Source organism: Parasteatoda tepidariorum, chromosome 7 (genome assembly GCF_043381705.1).
Source record: "Parasteatoda tepidariorum isolate YZ-2023 chromosome 7, CAS_Ptep_4.0, whole genome shotgun sequence".
NCBI classification, from domain to species: domain Eukaryota; kingdom Metazoa; phylum Arthropoda; class Arachnida; order Araneae; family Theridiidae; genus Parasteatoda; species Parasteatoda tepidariorum.
Window position 1 is genome coordinate 63652588 of NC_092210.1, and position 26943 is coordinate 63679530.

General features: G+C 28.0%; 1 protein-coding gene across 1 annotated transcript in view; it reads right to left on the reverse strand.

Moving 5' to 3' along the window:
* The window catches only part of LOC107442125 (GTP cyclohydrolase punch), a 51070-nt gene extending 24909 nt beyond the window's left edge, over positions 1–26161 (reverse strand). The window contains exon 1 of the mRNA XM_016055597.3: positions 25742–26161. Within this exon, the coding sequence (XP_015911083.1) occupies positions 25742–26021 (280 nt within the window). The 5' untranslated portion in view covers positions 26022–26161. The remainder of the gene's footprint in view (positions 1–25741) is intronic.
* Between the last annotated feature and the right edge of the window lie 782 nt (positions 26162–26943).

Sequence of the window (26943 nt, forward strand, 5' to 3'; positions counted from 1 at the left end):
AACTGATCGTAAAGAAGCTGTTTTATAACACCGGAGTCAAGTATCACTGGCTGCTGTCAGTAAGCGGGTGGGTGACCACTATGTTTAGCCTGCGTAGGAACCGAGGGTGCACGCGTCGGTCCTGGTTAAACTGTTCTACCGTAAAGTGCTCGACTTCGAGGGCAGGTCGTCGGGCTACCAAAGCAGAGGATCCATCCCTTCTGCAAAGTGTCAAAATGTCTTCGGATCATTCTCAGAGATGTTTCCCAGACCGTCGCTAATAGCTCATTGTGCATCTTTAGTACGACGTAAATAAAGTACCATACCTCTTTGAATGAACCGACCGCCTGTGTAGGGGTCAGGCAACTGGCCATAACCATCTAGAACCCAGGCCATAACTTTCTAGATGGTTATGGCATGGCATGGATGTTCTTTCCATCTCTGTACTATCTGTCCTTACTGTGGGAGCAACGTTGGTCCGCCTAATATGGTACCCCTGAAAGAGTGGCCAACAAATCTGCCCTTCAGATACCTGTATAACGAAAGGTCATTCTCCAGGTGGGCATTGGAATAAAAAACCTCTTTGACTGTCATCAGCATGACTATAATGAAAGTTATAGCGGTATTTACCTTTATATTATTTATTTATTGTCCCTTTTTATCATTGTTCTCTGCTATTATTGTGTTTTAATTTTAATTGTTACTATTAATTAACGGATTGAAATTAAAATGTCAAAAAGTAAAAAAGTAATTTATTAAAAAGTAATCGCATTATTTTACCTTGTTACGCAATTTTTTATGATTAAGATATTTAATTGCAATTTTTGATTATTTTTTTTATGATAAATTTAATGCAAAACCGAATGCAATTAAAGTAATGATTATAAATAAAATTTAAAATTTTAGAGCAATATTAAGAATTATCTTTTCGCACTATTGCTAAATAATTTCTTTGGCGAAAAATATTTTGAGAATTTTTATAGCAACTGAAAATTAAAGGAGAATTTAAATCACTAGTTAGTGAATAAAGTTGTAACGGTTACTGCTCAAAATGATTAGGTTTAAATTTTATCCCAATAGAATTGGTAACTAAATCTGCGTCAATACACTAATAAAATTTTGAATCTTTTACATTTAAACATTATAGAGAATGCATAATTTTGCAAGGAAAAAAAAAAGCGAGATGCTGGTTAGTTTTTTTTTCTCCAAAAAATCTTTTAGGAGTTTGTCTAAATATCTGTTTCTTTTTATTAGATTTAAAATTAAAATAATAGTAGAAAAAGGAAAAATAATGTATAAAATGAGCAAAAATGAGGAATACGTTTTTTTATAAGGACATCAATTTGTTTGGAAAAAATAAAAGTAAATAATTTTATATTAAAATAAAAACAGAATGTTTTATAGTAAGTGTGCAAAAATGATAAAAATAAATAAATAAAAGACGATAATACTTATCCATTGGAAGTATTGAGTACTTGTACACAGAATGAATTGTATTTATTTACGTTTCGTCAGAAATGTGTGGTACCTTTAATATGGAATAATATTGCCTGCGCAGGTCGCAGTGCTAATAATTATTATAAAAAAATATTGTTGAAAAAAAATTTATTATTTAAGGAATCTTTTATGTATGTGGAGTGTTTTTTTTAAATTAAGACATACTTTATTTTGTAAAAGTTTAACATCACGTCTTATTTTAAAATTAATAATGCAGTTATATTGAGAAAATTCCCCTGTTTGCAATAAAATAAATTATGCAAAATATATTTAAAAAAAAACGAATCATTTTCTTTAGTTTCAAATATCTTTTTAAAACATTTAACCAAGCACTTTCATTATGCAAATAGGTTTCATGAATAACTTACGGAAACATTTTCGTAAATTACTCTCAAAACTTTTCACGTATATAAAAATGTCCAGGTTTTCATTAAATACTCTAAATAAAGCTTTTAAAACTGGAGAAATATATTGAAATATTCACTTTGATCTCTTTGGTATTTATTATTAATTTTTATTTTGATTATCAAGTAAAAATACTGGCTCTTAAACAACTATTGCGGTGAATTACTGGCAGAAAAAAAGCAACATCTTCAAGCAATTTAAATCTCCCTTACTATGAAATATTAATTGCTACCTTTTATTTAATTTAAAAGCAATGTTAAAAGAAACCGATTTTAAGAGCAGAAAAATGTTTAACAACTCGAAGTAATTTAAGAAACAAAACATTTTCTAAATAAAATGTGATAAAAGCTCTCTGAGTAAATATCTTTAGAAACACTCCTTTTTTTTTAAAAAAAACTTTTATTCAACATAAATTGAATTACACATTTTATAACAGTTTTACTGTGTGCTAAAGAAAATAGAACAGCACTTGCCTAGAAAAATCTCTATCATATATTTTATTTTATCTCCTATAGTTGAAAAAGAGTAAATAGAGTTTTCAACCAAATGATGACAGTTTTGACCTTCATTTTAGACATTGAGTGTTAGGGAAGGTAAAGTTTACAGACTGTTATTAAAAAGCCCCCCCCCCCCTTCTTTTTGAATAGGTCATCTATACAATCAACTTATTCTCCCAAGTTCAAGGAAAAGTTTGATGAGGTTTGTTTTCTAAGAGACGTTTAAATATTTATTCGAGGTTTCAAGTGTAAAGCTTTCGTAATTCACTTATAAGAAGTGCCATATTATAATAATGACCCATTTCCGATTAACGAATGTAATTTATGGAAAATGGTAATGTATCAAGGATTGTTAGTTTTTTAAATTTAGGTTTTTGGAGCTGTTCAAAATAGAATGGAAGATTTTTACTGTTATAAGGTAACAGTTGGAGCATGGAATTTTATCCGTTTATTCTTGTTCACTTTTTTCCTTTCTTAAATAAATGTATTTTTTATAAAATAACAATGCTTTGCAAAAAATCTTTTTTTTCGAGACTGGTATCACTCCTGACTATTCTTACGTAAAATGACGTCTCAAATCCGAATATGAATCCCATCATCTCTCGTTTTCTTGAATACTTCAACCATATACACCGAAGAGCCATTACATTATGACCACCCACCATCTATTACAATGGGCTCGCCCTGGTTTTCATGGTTTCTCGCCTAGGAACAATGTTTTCATGGGGCACATTAGGACCCATCATCCTCATAGAACAATTCCTGACGTCTGTAAGCTACTTGAACATAGTTGCAGACCAGGTTCACCCATTCATGGCAACAGTTTTTCCTGCGGGAGATGGTGTTTACCAACAGGATAATGCACCATGTCATAAGGGTCGAATCGTCATGGATTGGTTCGAGGAACATTTCAGTGACTTTCAAATCATGTCTTGGCCCCCAAATTCACCTGACCTTAATCCAATAGAGCATTTGTGGTCCTACTTGGAAAACCAAATTCATGCTGCCACGGTACCCCCTCGCAATGTGAGGGAATTGCAGGACCAGTTGGTGAGCGCTTGGTACCAGATACATCACACTACCTATCAGCACCTTGTGGAATCAATGCCACGGCGGGTGCAAGCAGTTTTGAAGGCTAAAGGTGGTCTTACATGTTATTAGCAGGGTGGTCATAATGTAATGGCTCTTCGATGTATGTTAATCACTGTTCGGTAAGTGATTGACATATATGGATGAATTTGATTTACAGCTAGGTAAAAGATTTTTTTCCTGTTAAACTTATATGAGGTGTTTGAGATCTGTAAAATTCTAAAACATCCACAGTAGAACTAAGGATGACATTTTTTGCGGATTCTCTCCACTAAATTATAGCTAAAATATTGAAAAAGGATGCCTTTTTTGGTCTTTTTCTTAATCTTTAAACTGATTTTTTTTGCGCCTCCAATACATAAAGTAAAAAAAATAGCCAAAATTCTGGTTAAAAGTGGATGAGGGAAAAATGGGTAGGTCTCTTACGAATTTTCTTACCAGAGCTTTGGTTTTTTTTTTTTTTTTTAAGACTGTACTATTTTAACAGCCAAATAAATATCTTCTGGCAGTTTAGAGATTCGAATAGTTTTAAAGCGTAAACAATTATATCAAGTAGTGGGATTTTGAGAAAATATACTTCCTTAAATTGTTATTAAAATAAACTTTTTAGATTTCCAGATGTTGGTGCACTAATTAGAAACGAGAACCTCTGATCGAAAAAGATTCCGAATCTAGTTATATCCAGAGTAAACGTTTACAGCAATTTTTATAACATTGATTTAAGAAAAAAAAATTGTTGCCAAAGACTGTCATAACATAATTGAAAAACAACATAATTGAACATAATTGGCATAACATAACATAATTGACATAATTAATAACATATTGAACATAACATAATTGAAAAAATAATACGCGTTTGAAATAAGAACTTGAAAACCAAACCTTATACCATTTTTTTCAAACGATATATCATTTTTACTATCTTGTTAACTTGGCGCTTCTTTGTGAGAGATTGTGCTAACAGTTGGCGAAGAATAAAGTAATAGAAGGACATCGTTAAAGAATTTCTACACTTCCTTTCTAGATCCTGACTTCTTTTTCTTCACTTCCCATATCTGCTTTAGCTTGTAACTTCTGAATAGGACCATGGATTCAATGAACGAAACATAAGAAGTTCGTAAGCGAAAGAATGAAAAAAAAAAGAAAAAAAAGAAAGAAACTTTCTGGAAGGAATTGAACCAATCAATGCTTGCGTTTGTGTAAGAAAGGTAAGAGTGAAAATGATGAAAAATAAAAAATCTAGTTGTTATGGTTTTCCATGACAGGGTTTAGGAATTTTTATTTTATCATAGCCGATCCACGCAAATCGATATAAAACAATAATATTAACTTCCATAGTATAGTAAATTTGAACTCGACTCAGAAGACAAAGAAACTCTTGAGAAGAGTATCAGAACAAACTCGTCGTAGTGGGGGATTTTTTTAAGTGAAATTAAATTCCAGACATTACATCAAACCAGGAAAACTTCTCATTGTTAGTCCGATGTCAGGTGGACTATAACCCATGATCAGACATTCTCATGTTACATCCCGTATGTAGGTGTTGCGCAAGCTCTATATAGACATGTTTTGTGGTAACTGTTCTGCGTAAAACTTACGTACACGACCATGCGTTATGCTTCGCGAGAGGCGAAATTTTTCGTTGCACAATCGGCATTGCTGTTGCCAGTGCCGGCGGTACTGCGTTGGGCAATACTGAAAACGGCTCCCTTAACTCAAACTAAGGAAAGAAGTCTTTTTTTTTATTTGTTTTCAAATCTTGCTTGCTGGTGTAATCAATATGCTGTAGAGAAAAGTTTTTTTTTAAAATTTTAAATTACAATATTTCTATCAAAGAATTAGATAATCTGCTAGGAGGCTTCGCCCCCTGCTCGCTGGCGCTCGCCAACCCCCGGAACTGCTGTCGCAGTTCATTTCGGATTGCTTCGCAATCCGATGCTCGCTTTGCTCGCTCATTGGATACGTTCTTAACGTCTAGCTTTTGTATACTTTTTTGAACACTGAAGTTCCGAAAACTTTTCACTGTAGAAAATTCTAAACCTGTTCATTTCAATATTAATTTGAAATTGCAATCAGTTCACATATTTCTCTTAATCACACTATTCTAAATTTCAGTTGTTGAGAAAAGTAACTGTTGTAAGTTTTGTTTTAAAGTCTTTCCCACCAGAGAGCTAAAACCATGTGTTGTGAAACAATATACGAAATAGTACTAAACGCCGGATGTAAAGCATCGGCTTCGATGAAGATAATTTTGTGAGAATATTTTTGATAATTCAGTGAGGATTCACCAGATTAGCCATATGATGCTCACTACGTGCTCTTGCGCGCCGAAGCCTATCAATTAAAACGTGTTAGCGTTTTATATAATATAGATTAGCCATATGATGCTCAATACGTGCTTTTGCGCGCCGAACCCTATCAATTAAAAATAGAAACTGTTGCCAACGCGAGAAGAGAAATATCATCGGTTTTATTGATACATACGTACGTATTAGCGTTTTATATGATATAGATATCAATCTTAAATGTTAACTTGAGAAACACGTGAACGAAATAAATTAAAAATTGGGTATACTATAGCCTACGTCACAGGTTGTGTTATTCCTACTAAATTTAACCCATGAACGGTATTTTCTGCGAGCCTAACTTCAAGCCACAAATAAACAAACGAAGTGTTTGATCGTTTAAATAGCTGCTCGCCAGATTTTATTGCATTATAAAGAAAAGTAATTGATATTCGATTTTTGATTAATAATTGATTTATGTGGATAGTGGCATAGAAATTAGCATTGCGTCATGGTAAATGATATTCCTACTAAGTGGAAGTAGTTGTGTTTTTTTTATATTATACCCAATTAATATATTCGAGGTTAAAAAAGAAAATATTAGTTTAATCGTGCAAGAACAATTTTATCACTGTCTTAAACAAATTTATAAACTCTTTAAAACCGTTTGTTTTTGCCGTTTCATTTTCGATATACATTATTGTTATAATTTGCATTCAATACGTCGTTATTTTGTTAAAAATTATCTTAAAAATTAGAAATTTTTGTCGTCTATTGTAGTAAAATAATTTATAGGTTTATAAATATTATTATGCATTTATAAACTCATTCATTGATTCACCTATAAACAAATTCACTGCTATTTATTGCTGACTTGTATTAATTCACCTACTCACTGATCCATTGATTAGTATCCTTTCATTCCTCATTTTTTCTTTATTCACTCGCTGTATCTAAAATCGTTCATGCTGATAGTTTTCATGACAAAGCGACATACGTACTCGTAATGAATTGTGTATGAAATATACTATCCTAAAAATAACCGTTTAAAATAAATGAAAAATGATCTCGTATAAAACACACTAATGAAATAATGGGCAGTTGTTATAGTAATATTAAATGATTATTCTTATCAAATAAATTTTAGCAAAGATTGGATATTCTCTACTCATACTAATATTGTACGTAAAAGTATATATAAAAAATAAAAAACTAAGTGCAACGTTAAATACAATAATAATAAACATATAAATAAATCAGATGAATAAAGAAGTTAGCGATCCCGCTACTAGCAAATATTTTTGGAGAAAAAAAGTCTTACTTTAGTTTCCCAGAAAAATCTCTTAACAATTATTTTAAATATGTATCAAGGAACAAAATATGTAAAATATTGTAAAACTATTTGAGATGTAATAGAAGTATTTTCTGCATAAAATATTAAGATTTGTATCAGCAAAATCACATTATATTATGAATACGTTTGAAACGTTCAATTTGTTCGTTCAAAACGTTCGTTTGAAACGTTCAAATTCAAACGTTTCAAAAACGTTTCAATTGACACGAAATTTGAGCTCATCTCCCAGTTTTTCTATTGCATTCACCTTTTAAGAATATTGACTAGTTTGTTGGATGGTTTCTGAATCATAAATTTTTACAGAAAAGATTTTTCTGGAAAATATTGAACTCGTTCTATTCAATGTCCAACAAGTGGTTTTTCTGCACCACACTCTTCTTTCCATATTTAGTAAAACTTTTACTTAGAGAACTTTAACCGTAAAAAAAAGTTAACCTAAGAATATATACCCCCCTTTGCGTGACCCTGGTTGTTGTACGGAGAGCAGTATGTAAAGCGGTGATCGCCAAACCGTCGATCGCGGGCTACTAGTCGTTCGCGGGAACAGTTTCGGTTAGATCTCACCAACACTAACATATTAATGTAAATTTATAGGCAATAAACTAAATGTAACATTTAAAAAGAAAAAAAAAAGCAGATCTATACTTGTTATCTATATTTGTTGTTCCTAATGTCACTTGCCAATACCAGCAGCCTGCTTGGTGAACCCAAGCAAATTTAAGGCAGATGTTGCGTTTCTTGTTTTTAAGTGGCACCCTCTGTGGCCAAGAATACGATTTCAGCCAGATAGCTAACGATAGGATTTTAAAACAGTACTGTACTTCAAAAGCGTCATAAGTTTATAGTTAACTCATATAAATCAGCAAGCCGTTAAGATGATACGCTTTTGTCAAAATGCTCTATTCCTACCGATTTAAGATATGATTCCTTTATGCATCAACAGTTCATTTTAGTAAATTTACCATGGGTGCCAATGGCACCATTCTGTAGCTAAAGGTTTTCAAAACAATCTCTCCAGAGAGTTTTATAATACCTAAATCTTTAGAAATTGTGTTGATAAATTAACTATAGCAATTATTAATATATATATANTAATGAATTCTGTTTACTTGCAGCTTATGCGCAATAAAATATATATATAATCTACAAAGTTTGATAAATTCTTGTTTTTCAAATTATTGAATAGCTTTTGATTGCAATACTCTACTAATGAAATTTACCGTCTTCAAAGTCAAAACTTTTAATGCAAATTAATTCTTTAAAATGCAAGTATCTTTCAAAATAAGAATTTTCTCTTGATCATAGTGGTATTCACAGGAATCGATTTTATAGGAAATCTCTTGACAAGGGTTTAACACGCACCGCCTGTTAATATTATGAATATGTATGAACTTATAAATATATGAGTACATATATTCAATAAAATATTAAGTAGTTAATAACTGCACCGTAAATATATAATATCTATATGATAATTAAATTGTTCATATTCTTGTTGATAGAAAAACGTTTTACTTATCAATTTTAGCGCTTTAAAAAATAAGTAACAATGCACATTGTGTAAGAAAATGTATGCATATTAACTTATGCATATGCAAAGCAAGTATATGCATATGCAAACAGCAGAACTTTTTCTCTTATTTAGACCCAACTATTTTGCATTTTATACTTGCAATTTAAATTTTTTTTTGTTATCAGTGTATATTTTTTAAGTCTCTCAAATTTTACTTTTATTTTTAATTTTGGTTTGCCGTTGATGAGAGTTAAAACAAAGGATTATTTATCCTTAAAATTATCTGATATTTTTTTAAAGGGATTAAATCTTTTTTTCTCTAATAATTTTAAGGAAAAACAATTAAAAGAGCTTTTAGATTTAATCTGCATTGTTCCTTAAGATGATTAAGGAAGATTTTTTTTAAATATAATAAGTTTTTCTTTTAAAATAAAAATTTGAACTTCTTTTATCATTTATCCTGAGTGAAATTTTTGTGAAGCAACCAGTAAAGCCAACATGTATAAACATATCAGTAGGGATAGAATGTCATTAAAAAATAAGAATTTCTTAAATTTACAAATTTTTTTACTTTGCTTTTTTTAAGCAATTTCACTACTTTTTAATTTCTAGGATGCTATCAGTATTTCGCAATCATTATCAATTTATATAATCAAATTATTTTATGAGAGGCTAAAAAAAGAAAAACGTGAATATTTAATATATTCACTGAACTAAGACTAAAGTATATATTTTCGGAGTTATTAAATAAATAGCATCATAGAATAGTTAAATATAAGTATATTACAGTACAATTAATCATTGTCTGTAAATATGTTCATAAATTTATTCATAAAAAATAAGCTTGTTACATAAAAATATTTTTTTTTCGTCCTGGAATAATCCTTTTTAATTTCTTTCGAAGCGTTTACCGACCGTAACTTACATGTTGACTGAATTCATTCCATATCGCAAATAAGTGACAAAAAGTAAACAATGTTAAAACACTATCCAGCCATAACGACACAGTGGTTAAGCTGATCAATGGATAAAAGCGGCTGGTGCGCTATGCTAATCACAATGACCCCCTTATGCAGTTGGTCAAGAAATCGTGGAGCCTCCATAATTCCCTTGACCGATAATTGGATATTGCGGCCACATACTTCATGTATACTAATATGATATTTTCTGGTAGCAAGTCAAATCATAAAATAAATTGTTGGATTCATTTTTTGAAATTTTTTATGAATAAAATAGCAGCATTTCGTGAATTCACTGATGTATAGCATTTGATTGTGATAAAAATTATATGATATAAAACTAACGATCTAACTAAGTATGATTATTAAAATCCGCTAGATGATGAAACAAATTTTTTTTTTATTCTTCACAAGTTTAGTTCATTTTTTTATTTCAAATAAATATCCTTATCTTAAATATTCTATTCAAATAATATCCTCAAAATAAATCTTCCAAATCTGTGAAAACTAGATCAAGAACGAGTCAGATTTAGTAAAGTTATCTATCAAGTAAAATCCGATTAAATTTCGAACGAATAATCGATGGTACTTTGGTTTCGAATTTTACTTTAAAATTTAGAAAAAAGATCTTTTTCATCACTACTTGTATTGTATCGCATGCAGTCAAATTAGACAATCCATAACCAAATTCATTCATCATTAATCAAACTGGACAATTTTCAGAAGTCGATAATTAAATTTATGTTTAAAAACGACTACGAAAAATAAATAAATATATACATATATATATATATATATGAAATGAATGTTCAAAATAAAGATAAAACAAAGGAAAATTATACACTTATGCAAAAGGGGGGGGGGAATAATAATGAAAAAAATAACAAACAACAGATTAAAAAAAGAAAAGAAAAAAGGATGAAATTTTTTAAAAAAATCGGAAAATAAAAGATATAATCTTTTTATCAGCCCACACGATTATATCCGCAAAAAAGAGTGCTTTCTGATGTATCAATATAGCCAAAGCAAAGTATATTAATACAATAGTGTGAGGAGCAATCAAAAAATTCTTTTTACAGAAATTACAACAAATAAAATAGAACACAATATGTAAAAATAACACGTAAAAACAGAAAGTAAAATAAAATAATACTAAATACTAAAATAATTTTTCTTTGTTAATTTTTATAATCTTTCCATGTGCAAATCCATTTCGGACCTATCCTTGGTAACTAATAAATCAATGCACAGCATAACAAATCACTTCAGCAATGCAGTAAGAACGGCACTTTAAATTCCTCTAGTTACACTCAATTTGCGCTTTTGATTTCATATTTTGTAATTTGGCAATCTTCTTGCGAAAATACTTTTAAATCATTCTTGAAAAATTTCCCGTTCATGTAAGTACATCCATCTGATTTCGCTACTCGCTTTATAGTTTTTGTTTTGTTTTATACTGTTTTTTTCCTTTTCTTTTATTTTATTTTCTGTTTTTACGTGTTATTTTTACTTATTGTGTTCTATTTTATCTGTTGTAATTTTTGTAAAAATTTTTTTTTGAGTGCTCCTCACACTATTGTATTAATATATTCTGCTTTGGCTATATTGATACATCAGAAAGCACTCTTTTTTGAGGATATAATCGTGTGGGCTGATGAAAAGATTATATCTTTTATTTTCCAGTTTTTTTTAAAAAATTTCATCCTTTTTTTTTTTTTTTAAATCTGTTGTTTGTTATTTTTTCATTATTATTCCCCCCCCCCTTTTGCATATGTGTATAATTTTCCTTTGTTTTATCTTCATTTTGAACTTATCGAATGAGTTCTGTTTACTTGCAGCTTATGCGCAATAAANTATATACAACATTAGTATTAATTCAAACATTAGTATTTTTTTAAGCAAGGCCATTATATTCATTCTTTAAAAAAAAAAAAATTGAACACAGTTTTCACGCAGTTTGAATTTTTAAATTTACTATTATGGAAAGATTATAAAGAAAGTTTTTTTATGCAACTTTCAATTTGTTATAAACTTGAAGAAGAATCATAAGCTTAGCTGCTTATTTCGATCAAACTTGATGAATGGCGATAACAGTTAGAGATTAATCCAAGCGGTGAAAGTGTCTCGATCTGTCAATGTCACCTCTAAATCAGATGACTCTTTTTATTTGACCATCTGTCCCTGAGCGTGATAATTCTAAGGATTAAAACTGTGTGTTGTTTACTTATTTATTTTTCGTTGTTAGAAAAGAACTTTTTTTTTTATTTGAAGGTAAGGTCTCTATCACCAGGAAGTCCAATTGTTTAACATTATTTGTAAATTGACAAATTTGTCATGTTAATTCTATCCTCTTCCATGACATTCTTTTAAATTTCCAATGCCCATTTCATCAATTCAGGCATTTACAAGGTAGATTTGTTGGTCATTCTTTCCGGGGCACCACAATAAGTGGGCCAACGTTGCTCCCACAGTAAGAACAGAAAGTAAGGATAATGAAAGAACATCCATGCCTTGCCCGGGATTCAAACCCAGAAACTTTCCTGTGCAAGACCAGTTCCCTGATCCCGACACAGTCCGGCAGACTTCCCCCCTTCCATGATCTAACCCCTGTTATTTTGATCACTAAATGGTAAAAATATATAAAAGAAACATACTAATAATGTTTAAATTTATTAAAACATATGTAAAGTGCGCAAAAAATAAACATCTTGAATAACTTAAGATACAAATTTAATGGGTCCAGGGGGTGGCCTCAAATATGCTAATTAACTTGTGCAGACGAAATTTTACGTTACAGGACCAGACAAAAAAACGTACTTTCGCTGGATAAACATATCATTTTTTTAGCGGATTTGGACTTCTTACTTCTGAAATGTAGAGGGTAGCCGCAATCTGGTAAATTTTCTGGCTGGTTAGTTTTATATGTTAATTTTTTTGAGCCGTGGTGGCTCAGGGAATAGAGCGTTTTCCTTCCAATGAAGTGAACCGGGTTCGATTCCAGCGATGGCTGGTCGATGCGAATTCCGCATCCGGCTCTCACCAACCACAGTGCTGACGTAAAATATCCTTAGTGGTAAGCGGATACTTGAATGAAGAAGATGTGACATATGCGTGTTCTAACAGTCTCAACAAGGTCATGGTGTGACGAGAAAGCGATGTATTTGCGTCTCAACAGGGTCACAGTGTGACAAGGATGTGACAAATTCAAGTCTCAACAGGGTCATCGTGTAACAAAGTTTAGACGGGAATATGTCACGTATTCGTCTTTTTGTGGTCTGTTGACGTCCGGGTGACGCCATAATGCGCCGTCATCAAAAGGCATCCAAGTCGAAGTCACACGTGATTTCACTAATTAGTTTCCGTGATTGTCGCATATTTCTTGCAATCTGGTACTGGTGCTAACTAGGTAGTATTGTAAAAATAAGCATATTTTAAGAGTTTTTATTCTGCAGTATCATGAAATGCTTCATATCTCTAAAGTGGATCCTTCATTATACGAGAAACGAAACGTTAATATTGATTTTATCAAGGCGAATATACAGCTTTTTTTACCAATTTTTTTTTCCGAAGAGTTAGTTGAGTCAATTGCAACGTTACGTTGCATTTTTTCTCAAGTGCAAACAATTACAGAAGTACATAAGAATTCTTTTATGAATTAACATTTTTTAAAAATAGCTTTTTTTAAGAAATTTTTTTTTTAAACATTCTGCTTTTCAAAAGAAAATCTTCAGAAAATTTTTTAACAGAAAAAACCTTGCTGTAAAATGAAACAATACTACTTACTTTTGTAAAAAAGTGATTTTTAATGTAAAATTCATATTGTTAATATACAATTATCTGTCATATGCTGTCTTGTAAGACTCTTTCATTGGGGGACAGGGACTCTGTCTCCAAAGGTCGATACATTACTTTTGAAGCCTACCCAGCTTTAAAACCGAGAGTACGAACTATTGTGGAAAGTAAAAGTGGTCTTAATGGGCCACTTTTATCCATGACTCAAAGAGTGATTGCCACTTTTATGCCGTCGGTCTCGAATTTGTATCCTCTTAACCTTTATGGACCTGTAAGCAACAACTGACTGTTTGACTTTTTTTACCTTTATTACGAGTTCGGCCGACTTGAGAGTTTTGAGATAAGTTACTAGTTTTGAGATAAACGCCTTTGAAACTTACTAAAAGCACTTTGTGGACTGTGCTATGAGAGTATGCGGAAAAGTTTGAGATTTGAGTACTTAAGTATTTTCCTTTCTCATAGAACTCAGGCTATATCATTTTAAGCTATTAAGACACTTTTTAAGGAAAGAAACAAAAATTCTAGTGTTTCTCAAAATTCTTAGCGTAGCCTAAACCTTAAAGAAACATTTTTGTAACACAAATTGGCGGTTCAGTTTTAAATGACATTAAATATTTTAGGGATTAAGATACAATCTTTATGGTTTGCCATTAGTGATTGATTATAAGTATTGTCAACTAATAAATAAGTTACGAAATAAGACAAAAAAATTTTTTTCGACATATTTTCGTTCTTGACCTGAGAAACATGAGTAATAGCTTTTATCTTGAATATACAAATATATTTGATTATACTTATACTTGGGATTATACATAAATATTATTTTCGATTATACTGGTATAGAGTTTAACCTTTATCTACTATTCCTTTTTTTGTCACATTTTTGAATTTTAGGGATTATATTAGGATTTAGGTAAATATTTTAGGGATTAAGATACAATCTTTATAGTTCGAGGAGTTGGTTTGCCATTAGTGATTATTTTTATTGTCATCTTATAAATAAGTTACGAAATAAGACAAAAAAATTACTTTTTTTCTGAAAAACCTTGTATTTTTTTCGATATATTTTCGTTCTTGACCTGAGAAACATGAGTAGTAGCTTTTATCTTGAAAATACAAATATATTTGATTATACTTATACCTGGGATTATACTTAAATTTTATTTTCGATTATACAGGTATAAAGTTTAACCTTTATCTACTGTTCCTTTCTTTGTCACATTTTTGAACTAATTACATAGATTTATTTTATATCAAATTATAACAATTAGTTACCGAAGTATATTTTAGGCGATTAGTTTTAATGTTTATTATTATTTTGTATTATTTTATTTTATTTATAAACAATGGAAATTTGTGGAATTATAACTGATTAATAATAATTGCAGGTTTTTCAAGAAAGAATGCACGTATATAAGCAAATAATTTTATTAAAAATTACCCATCTATTATGTATAGAAGCAATTTTTCACGTTTTTAATGTACTGAATTTTGTAAATTATAATGATTTTTGCTGAACTTTACGGATCATGATTTTATTTTTAGATTGCATTTTAATCCCCGTGCAAACACAATTTAATTTAATTAAATTGAACTGCTAATTTGTCACGTTAGGCATTATGGAATTGTTTTTTTGTCAAAAATGATACAGCCTAAGTTTTATGAGAAGGGAAAATATCTAATCCTAATAAAATATCTAATTTTAAATTTTTCTGCTTCCTCTCGAGTTTTATGAGGTTTAAGTAAAGTAATTATTTATTTTAGTGCATATATAATTTTAAGTGCCGAATTTTAAAGGAAAAAAAAGCATGCTAAATCAAAGTTTTTGGCGCTTGAAAGTTTCAAATTTTAGAATTCGGTATTTACATTTACGTTATTCGATATAATTCAGAGAATTTTATAGCTTGTAATTTAAAGCAATTTAGATCATTATTAGATAAAATATTAAAGCTGTTAACAAACATTAAAAATTTAATAAATATTAAAAAATAATTAAATATTAAAAATTAGCAAACATTAAAAATTAATAATTAGTTAAGAATTAATTAATATTTAGAAGTAATTATTTTAAAAAATTAATAAGTATTAAAACTTAATAAACGTTAAAGAATTAATAAATATTAAAAAACTAATAAAGATCAAAAATTGATAAACAAAAAGCCATTAACAAATACTATTATTTTTTAATGAATTAATTTTATTATGATAGCAGTAATTTGTATCATGTGCACATATTCTCAATGTGTCAGTTAACGTGTATTTTGATCAATTAAAGTAATATTTTTTTTGAAAAAGTAAACTGACATAGAACGATTAAAAAAAGGTTTTCTTATTTTACAGATGGTGAAAAATTCTCAAGTCTTTAGCTTAAATGTGCTTAAAAAAACACTCATATTGGTTTCAAAAAAATTAGCCAGTTAAATGCGTATTTTTGTGGTTAAAAACTTATTAGTGCTTGAAAATTTACGAAGTAGAATAATTATTTATTTTAGTGCAAACATTTACAAAAATTCAATAAATTAAAAATATGAAAAACTACTGCGATACATATTTGATGGGTAATTTTTCATATGAATTATTTACTTATCTATATACTATTATCTTAAGTCCAATGTGAAATCATTCAGAAATGATTTCTCATTGGACTTAAGCCTTTAAAATATACTCCAATAAATGAATTGAATTTTTTAAAAAATAAATCTCTTTTAACTTTTTTTCTTCTTCAAAACAATTTGAGTTAATAGCTGCAAGTCAATTTTAATTATTTTCCCCCAGAAGCGAAGCTTTTAAATTAAATTCTTTACTAAAAAATAAAACAAAATTTTATAAACAAAATGAAAGTGCATTTAGGCTACTCAGAAACTTTAAGCTTAATAATATCTGGAATAAGTATTTCCTTTTTTGAGATTTAGTTTCTTTGGAAAGGAGATTTAATTTCACCAACCCATAATTAAGTTAATATTACCCTGAAAATAAAGGAATTAAAAAATAATTAATTTCAATTTTGTTTACAGCAAATCAAATTATGTCTCTGTATTGTCTATTGTATTAAAATCAAATTTTGTCAAATTATACTGCCTTCTACGAAAGAGGGTAGTATTTCTAACTAAGCAGTATATATACCTTTAATTCTTAGAACGGTAGAATAATGGGGATACAATCTGTATTATACGAAACAATAATGTATATATTCCACAAAAAACAAAACAATGTGAATTCTCGCGTTGATAACAAAAAAAAAAAAAAAAAAAAAAAAAAAAAAAATTCAGCTATAAGTTGTGTTAAAATGAAATGTTAAAGGCGAATAGCTTACAAGAACAAACTTTTTTAGATTTTTGTTTTAATTACGTTTATTTATTTACGCAGGTAACATAATAATTTAGAACTGTATTTTAGAATGAGTGAGATAAAATAATACAGCGATGATAAATTATTAATACTAGAAAGAAATTGATTTTATCAACAGAGATCAACCAAATGTACGTTGCTCGTTAATTCAACATAATTTTTTTAATCCTGGTATACTATCTTCGATTTCACCTACTTATTTACTAAGGTTTTCTTTTCATTTTCTCACTCTTTTCCTTGTTTTTTATGCATTTTTTCAAGTTCATACTAGTTTAAAGTACTTAAGTTGAACACTGAAATTTATAATTGTATATTATGTAGGGGAATTCTATGAACTATTAGTTTCAAATGACATTTCCCGCAAATGTAATTAATCTGTTAGTGGTTATTATTATTAATAACCAAGTAAGCTGGTTTATATGGAGTAATCTATCAGAGTTTATTACATTTACAGGTTATTAATAATAATTACCAATGAAGTTTAGTCAATGTAATATATTGTAGTTTTGTGTTCATCTTAATAATATGAATCTTAAATTTTATATCACGTTTTTGCTGTAATATATTTTACTAAAGTAAATGCATTGAAATCAATCCATTAGATGTTTCGAATTTTATACAATTTATAAAATTTTTATTCTATGAGTGAGTTAAGCAATCGGAAGTGAACTCCGAAAACAGTTGCATTTTTTTGGGTTGGTGATTTAAGGCTTTTTTGTCACTTTTATCGAATTTTTTTTTTTTAACTTTCTACTTCAAATATCGTTTTCTTTTATGCGTATTTTTATTTAATCAATATACATACCGCTCTTTCCTTTTTTCTGTAATAAAATTAAAGAAGAGAAGAAACATTGGGTGTTGAAAATCGTTAAAATGTTTCTATAAAAAACTTTAGAATTAAATAGAAAAATACAATTAGAATAATTTTAGTATCAAAAAATAAAACTTACAAAGTTTTGAATAAAATATTTAAAGGCATAATATCTGTAGTACTTTAGATACCTGTAAAGCTTTAAACTGAATTTTCAAAAATAAAATTGAAATGTTTAGAATAGAAACTGATTTAATCTGATTTCTTTAAGGTATTTAAATTTTGATAAATGAAAATATTATATTTTTCTAAAAGGTTACCTTTCACCTTTTACAGCGATTTAAAATTCGTTGAGTTTTCATTTATGTGTTTGGAAAAAAATGAGTATTATATCATGCTTATTTAAAATTAGAAAGTTGAAAGTTAGAAAATGCTGCATTTATTAGGATCGTTTGTTCAAAAAATTGAAATATTTTTTTACACAAAATTCGTTTTAATAAAATTAGATTAATTAAAATACTTTTTGATTTTCAATAAATTTTATCTGCAGTTATAATGTTTCTAATTTCTAAATACTGATTTAAGTAAAAATATATTTTCTGTTTCAAAATTATGAGCCAACAACTTATTTTATTTAAAAACTCATTTTTTATACATTTATCATATGGGAAAGAAACTAATTTCATAAAAATAAAATATATACTTTCTAAATTTCAACATCGTGAGGAATCAACATCACAATTTGTTTTATTATTAAGAATAATTTTTAAAAATTTTAACATCATGGGAACATAACTTGTTTTATTCAAAAAAATATTTCTTATATTTTAATGATATGGGAAACCTTTCGATCACTGTGACTTTTTTATGCAGTAATGCATACTATTTTAAAAGAAAATTATAGTAAATTTGTGAGTAAACAAATATGTTTTCTTATTTTATTTACCATTTATCTTTGAAATAATCAGCACCCTGATTTCAAATCCTATTATATACCCTTTATAAATTAATATGTTACAAATTGGGATAAATTAATAGTTGATTACTAATGAAACAATTTTGCCTTAAATTATTTGAAGGAATTAAATCAGAGAGTCACTTATGCGTGAAGTTGGTTGGAAAAGGATTTCTTCTATTAAATATGTGCACACTCTTATGTAGTATTATATTATTTATTGAATCATGCAGTGTATTACTAGGCATTAAAAGTATGCTTTGTTTAGTTTTTAATAGTTATAAAATATTTGTATTGCCCAGTTAGAGGTTATGTAAGACCACTGAAGTCAATGAATCATGCCACGTGAGTTATGGTAAATACATGATAAGCTATAATCTTATTTCACGTTATCTAATTCCTCTTCCATTATTGTTCTACGATAAAATTAGAACAAAATATGCTGAAAAATCGAATAATGATAATACATATTATTCAGAAATAATGAATAATGATAATATTATTCAGCAATAGTGAATAATGATAATATTATTCAGCAGTACTCAGAAAGTGAAATAAATGAGTTCAAAATGTTTAAATTGGGTTTAAATGTGGAAGAATGTTTAGTTTTCATGACAAAGCAAACCTGCACTGATATTTTTGGAATAGCTATTACCGACTGATTGCAGTGAGATTAAGAAAGGTTATACGTTGTATATTTCAGAGAATTAAAAAATTGTCTTTGATGTTTATCATGTAATGCAGGAAAAAGAATTTTCAAGCTAAAATAGGGTCATTAGTTTTCGTGAATTGCAAAATGTTGAAATTGTTAATATTAACATAAGTAATATCGATCGTTTAATATCAAAACCACCTAAAATCATTTTTATAAAGTTTGTAAAGAGTATCACAACTGGAATTTGGTTTTAAATAAACTTCTTCGATATTTTTGGAAAAAAAACAATGTCTCTGAGCGTATTGTGGAAAGTTTTCACTGTTCCAAGCATTTTAGCATTTGCGTAGATTATAAAAAAAGGTAGTTCAGATCAATATCATTTCTGAACGATCTGGAAAGTTTCCGTTAGTTTTGGTTGAAAAAAACGGACTCCAGTAAAAAAGGCATTATTTTGTTATTGAACTTTAATTTATGGTAAAAAAACTATTAATATAAATATATAATAAAACTAAAAGAATTGAAATTATTTTTATTTTGAAAATGATTTTTTTACTAGGAATTTAAAGGGATGGGGCGGGTAAAAATTCAATGACAAACGACTGATTTTCAATTCTAAATTTTCTGTGTGTATAATTTATGAAAAAAAAAGAAACTAGAAATGCTATCTATAAGAAACTTTTAAAGTAAACAATGTAATTTAAAATATTGAGAACATTGAATTTTAATATTGTTTTTAAATTTATATTGAGTAAAAAATATAGGATTTTGTTATGAGGAAAAAACAAAGCTGGGAGTTATTTTTACCCAAAGTGAGGAGGAAAACATTAAATAAAGGGAAAAAATATAAAAGAAATCAAAAAATTTAATGCGAAATATATTTTTAGTTTTCAAAAAGTAGAAACGCATCGATTATGTTTATGGTATTTTCAGATAAAAATCCAGTACTAAGCTTATTTATCGTAAATTATACAAAAATAACGTAAATAACAAGTAATTTTCACTTGAATGGTTTTTTGAAGATAGTTTTACTAATTCTAAATGAATCGATAGCAAATAAGAGATTGTTTAATCTTCTGATACTAATTCATTGAAAAAAAAAAGTTTCTTGCACATTTCAATGCAAATCTTTTGTCAAAATTGACACAAATCGATCATAATTGATTCATATTTCAGAATTGACTCAAGTTGAATGAAAGAATAATTACGAATGTCGACAGAATTAAAGTTTCAATATAATAAAACTTGAAATCGTTTAAAATTTTTTTTTTATTAAATTCATTTTTTGAATTTTCAAATTGTAGTCTGCACGGAGAAGAAAAAACTCTGGTAAAATTGACGAACTGTATGGTAATGACATTCCTGTAAAAACAAAAGAACATAATTTTGATAATAAAAACAGAATGCACGTTGTTAAAATCATTCGCTTGGTAATTTTCTCATTCATATGGTAATGATTTACCTGAAATATCGGTTTCCAAAATTATAGCTCTTATTATTCCAAACTAAGCAAAAAATTACAAAATTGAAAAGTAAATTTAACCGAATAAATGGTTTTTATGCCATGCTTTAAGGTATCATGATGAAATAATCCATTTTTTCATCATTTACAGAATTTTATAACATATTATAGAACTATATTTTAGTGTTAATTTTTCCAAAGCGCTTCGGTAAAAATTACCGAACTTTTTGGTGTTCTCATAGAACAAAAACACGATAAATTTTAGCATCTTTTGGTAGTTTTGACCATACTTTTTTCTCCGTGTAAGAACTTTTTTCTGTAAACATCATATAAATTTTTTGTATGTAAAATTTTGATATCTGCTGTTTGTATATAGAAGTGTTGGACGTACCCACTCATTTTATATGAAAATCAGCATTTTTTCTTCCTTACTATAGGAAATTTTTCAACATTAAATTAAATGTGAAGAAAAGACAGTGTCAAGAGGCGTAGAACGTTCAGGGAAATTTTTTTATTTTTCAGCAAAATTGCACGTGATTTACGTAAGTGGGTAGATTTGTTTACGTCATTTTTATGTAAAAACGTGACTTACTTGCTGTTACATAACTGCATTGATTTTTGTAAACCATTGAAAGCAATATTATTTAAAAATATTAGTTTCTGTTCTAATGAGGAAAATAAGGTCCAAGTAATTAATTAACATTTTTTTATGTTATGAAAAGATTGTTATTGAAATAGTGTTATAGTTAGTGAAATAGTGTTCTTCTTTTAGTGAAATAGTGTTATAGTTAGTTTTAAAGACGAGTTTTTTTATAAGTGAAGATTTAGAATTTGGTATATAAAAGAATTTTTTGAAAGTTAAATAAAGCAAATAATTAATAATGAAGTAAAAATAATTATAATAATAAAAAGACAGAAAAATGAATCAATTCCTTATTTTTTTGTCTATTAAATACTACAATCTTTTTTCCTTTATTAAAATCAAACGCGAATTACATTTCATTGAAATAATTCAAAAATTTTATATTATGCAGTTTTATAACTACAAATATAATGTTTTTGTTGCAATTTAGCTATAATATATCGTTTACTTTTCACAGTTTATGAGCATACTTCGCAAAAAAGTAGAAATAATACAAACTAGATTTCTAACGTTCCTTTTAATTATTTCCAACATAATATAATTATTTACAATATTTTTTCAATATAATTCAATATGTAAAAGTTTCACTTTTGTTACATGTCACTTTTCACTGTTTATCAGTAACTATATTTTATATTAAAATAATATAAACTATATTTTTCAATTATTTCTTAGCTTAGGGAATAACGATTCGTTGTATCAAACAATCTTTCTATTTTAAATTAGTATTATTTTTCAATTGATTCAAAATGAACAATATGTTTGTGCTTATACTCACTGGTTAAAATTTTCTCTCTCCTTTTAGTGAAGACTTTTGAAATAATACGCCGAAAATCCAATAAATGAATTTAAATTTGTTATTATTTAAGTAAATTCATTAATTTTGTATATATATAAATAAAATAAAATAATGAGATAGAAAGTCAAATAAAAGTGAGTTTAGAGTTGAATAGCACCACAGCGAGAATCAAAGAGTGTTATTTAAACTAATGTTGTTAAACTAATGTAAACCAAAAAAGGAAAAAAAATGCAAAAAGAATATTATTAGCCATTTTCAGATTTCGTTTAACCAAAGAAAAAAAATCGCCATGATGGATGTTGCTTGCCCTGAGAATACAGTCATGACAATCTTACAGTCTCAGCTTTTAATATATAACGTGATATAAAGAATAAAAATGAAAAATAAAATCATAATTATTTTTTGATATTAAATTTTTACTATATGAAAATTCTATATTACAAATTGACGATTAATTGAAAGGTCTTTACACTCTAGTTTTTTTAAAAACTAAATAAATAAAAAAATAAAATTAGACTGACTGAATGTATAGTTTAATAGTTTAATCTGCCGGATCCGGTAATACTGCGCCAAGCCGATACAATGATTGCGTACTCAAAGCGGCGAAATTAAAAGATGGTAGATGATTACTATACTAGACACTGGAAAAAAAACAAGGCAAAAAAGGAGTAAAGCTCATTATAGCATTTGCAGAATAATAGAGCTTATGATAATAGGATTATTTATAATTAGTCTTTTCTACCCAACATTCAATAAAAAACAATTTACACATAAAAAGTATTGTACAAGTATAAACTAACATTGCCTTTAAATTTTCCGTAAAACTGTGTTAAAATTGGCTTACACAATTTATTTCAATAAAACTGTTTACACCCCTTAAAATAAATGTAATTCCGTGTAAAATTACAATTAGAACCATTAAAGGAAAAACAAATTTAGCTAAAAGTTTCTGTAAATTTGTGCCATATAAAACCGTTTTCTTAAAGTGTGCCACTAATAAATTATATTATCTTCTATAATAATAAAATGAAAAGTTTGTCTGTATGTCAGTATCTCTTATATCTCTAATACTGTTTGTGTAAGCTTTCTGGAAATTGGACAGTGGATGAAAGGGACAATTTTAAACCCCGATCCTAAAAATCTATCAAAAATTTCTGTTTGATCGTTGAATGATCTAAGAAACGGAATTTTCTAATCGGTTTAGAACTCGACATTCATATAAACTAAACTGCAGACGATTTTTTCCAGATATTTTAATTACAACAGTGGTATTTGCTAGCTTATAGCTCTCATTAATAAAAAAAAGAAGTTTTTTGCTCGTTGTTTAGTATCAAATTATTCTTTATTTGTCATGTCAGATATACTCAGTGATTAACGTGAACGTTCGTAACGTAAATAGACTACGTCTCTAAATTAGCCTTCTTAAAGTTATATGAAACTACGTTTTTATTTTTTATAGCCGAGCTTTAAAATGGTTACTTAAACTAGATAATTTAAAGCTAATAGTTTTTGAAATCAAAATAAATAACTTATGTACTGAAAATCAAAATTAAAAAATAAATACTACCGATTAGTTTAGAGGAAATGTAAGCAATTTTTTTACGATTATTGACACCAATGATGATTGATTAATTTCAGTAATATCTACTATTTGAAATTAAGAAAAAAATCTCTGAATTAAAAAGGAAAATTAATGGAGAAATGGTACAAGTGATTTAGGAAAAGCGTAAAAAATTTCCATGCTATTACTCACGACAAATACGTCTAATTAATTTTGGTAAAAAGTTCTAATTTAAATTAAAAGAAATATGCACTAAAAAGCAAAGTTAATGGAGAGAATGCACTTATTTGTATAGGGGGACCGTGAAAAATCACCATACCATTATTAACGTCAGTAATACTTAATAATTAGTTTTTGCAATAGCTACGAAGTAAAAAAGAATCTATGTACTAAAAAGCAAAATTAATGGAGAAATGGCATTAAGTCATTTAAGAGAAAGGTAAAAAATCGTCAAACTATTATTGACGCCAATTATAAGTAATTTTTTTTGGGGTGATTGGTACTAACTGAAATAATAAATAAGTTTTGTGCTAGAAAGCAATTTACATACATAATTACATTACAGACATAATTCTAATTCGTTGCGGAGAAACGTAAAAAATCTCCATACTATTAATGACGCTAATGCTTTCTTAGTTTTGGTAAAAGGCACCACTGGTATTACTGTAATTGATGCAGTTTCAATAGGTACCATATGTACAAACTTCTTTTCTGAATAACTATATTAAAGCTTCCCAGTATAGATGCAGTTTTAATAGGTATGAAATTTACTAATATAATACATTGTACCTATATTTTTACATTTGGAACCTATTGAAACTGCATCTATACTGGGAAGCTTTAATATAGTTATTGAGAAAAGAAGTTTTTACTTTTGGTACCTATTGAAACTGCATCTATATTGGGAAACTTAAAAGAAGTTTTTACATTTGGTACCTATTGAAACTGCATCTATACTGGGAAGTTTTAATATAGTTATTGAGAAAAGAAGTTTTTACATTTGGAACCTATTGAAACTGCATCTATATTGGGAAGCTTTAATATAGTTATTGAGAAAAGAAGTTTTTACATTTGGTACCTATTGAAACTGTATCTATATTGGGGAACTTAAAAGAAGTTTTTACATTTGGTACCTGTTGAAACTGCATCTATACTGGGAAGCTTTAATATAGTTATTGAGAAAAGAAGCTTTTACATTTGGTACCTATTGAAACTGCATCTATACTGGGAAGCTTTAATATAGTTACTGAGAAAAGAAGTTTTTTTTACGGTCCCTTGAAAGAGTTACATACCGGTGGAAATGGCTTGATTGTGGTAAATTCACGAGTTGCCCTAGAGTAACAACATCATGCCAAATGAATGCAGATAATTTGTACTTTGATGGGATAAACTGTTAAAAAAGTGCTTTGCTTAATCTAACAACGTAAATCTACCAGGACGGACAAAGTATAATATTAAAAACATTGGAATAATTTCAGCTTTCTAAATTGTGTTTGGTATATGTCTTTCAGTTTTGTGCACGATTTCTTAGTTTAATTCAATACTGATGTAATGATTTTTTTTGCCCGTACGAATAGCTTATATTCAGCTAGCATATTAATGAAATTAGAAACAAAGATTTCTTTTGTTTAAGTAAAAAAAAAATTCATTATTAATTTGTGTATTTTGAAAAATTTAAAAATTAATTTTTACAATTCCCTGTAAAGGTGAGTTAAATTTTGCTTATACTTTAACATGGGGTCTCTTATTACATTTTAGGCAAAAATTTTTTTAATGAATTTTGATATTTTTTTATAGTTTTATGTACGCATTAAACGATTAAAAATATTAATATCCTTTCTTCCAACACATCAAAAATATGTTGGAATAAATATCTTCGATAAAAATCTAACAAAAATTCTTTTTTTAAAAATTATTTTTAAAATTATCATTATACTTTTTAAGATTTTTCGTTATGCATTTGTTACTTGTTTGCAAACATATAAGAATTAAAAAAGAAGTTTAACATAAAATAAAGTACTTCTTAAGGGATTTATTTCAATTCCTTAAATAAATTAGTTTACTTTTTTTCTTTCAGTATGTAGAATTTCAATTCAGTAAAAATTAACACGCTAATGAAAAAAATTTATTTACTTACCTTGAAGTGTTTGATTATAGCCCTTCGTGAAAAAAAGAAAAGCTTTTGCGGCTCTTTCAGGCGTTTTCAATAAACCTTGCCGACTGATATCTTCATCAATGCCCGTTAAAAGATTTCTATAAACATTTGTGAGATGAACCACTTTTTCGGAGTCGGGCTCTTCCGGGTTTAAATCGCGATCATACGAAACAAAATTTTGCAATTTTTTTGCTCTGTGCCCATTTATTAGACGCGATTCTCCACTTTTAGAAGAACGTGCAACAGTTTGCATCTCCGACATTTTAGTGAAGATGGAAAGGGAGAAACGGAAAGCAGTTATTTAATCGCCAGGTGGCGCAGATGCAACTTTGATTACTTGTTGCCTTCTTTGAAAAGTAACAAAATAATACAAGAGCTTGCGGCAAACGATTTCAAAAAGCTGAAAACGACATTTCCTCATGTTCTCTATTTATCGTTTTGTTGCAAAATATCGAACCATGCTTTAGTGATGATAAGGCATTTTTTACTCTCATATAAAGTAGTTTACGTGGAACTGAGAACTAACTTTAAAATTTCAGGGACATGTTTAGTTTATTATCCTGACGTGGATATGAAACAGAAAAAATAAAATAAAGAATAAAAAAAAAAAAAAAACTTTGGGCATACATTTTGATCAAATAAATAATAAAATTCTTCAATACTAAACAGCACTTTGCAAGTAAACTAATTAGTTTTCCAGCTATTAATTATGTTTTTTAAGCAAATACACAAATGCATTTTTTAATCTTTTGCCAATGGATTTGAATACAACATTCTCGAAAAGTGACATTCGTCTAACCACATTTGGAAGAAAGAAAACGTCTAGTTTTTTTTTTCGAGAAATAATATATTTTTTTTATAAAATTTTATTTTATAGGTTTTAATTGTTTTTTTTTTAAACTTTTCAAATTCTTAGATAAACTCTTTCTTTGCATTATGTTAAATTAGATATTTTAATGATGAAATATTAAATACGAAAGAAAAATGAAGGGAATAATTTTCTTAAAATGAGTGCTAAAATGTTTTTTTCTTTGCTTCATTTTATTATTAGATACATGTTTTATTAAACCTAGGTTTCAAATTTTAACTGTTAATTAAAATTCTTTTTAAAGAATGACATTATTTAAAATTTTTTTAAAGATATTTTAATAACTTTAAGAAAGTCTTGAAAAATAAAACAACTT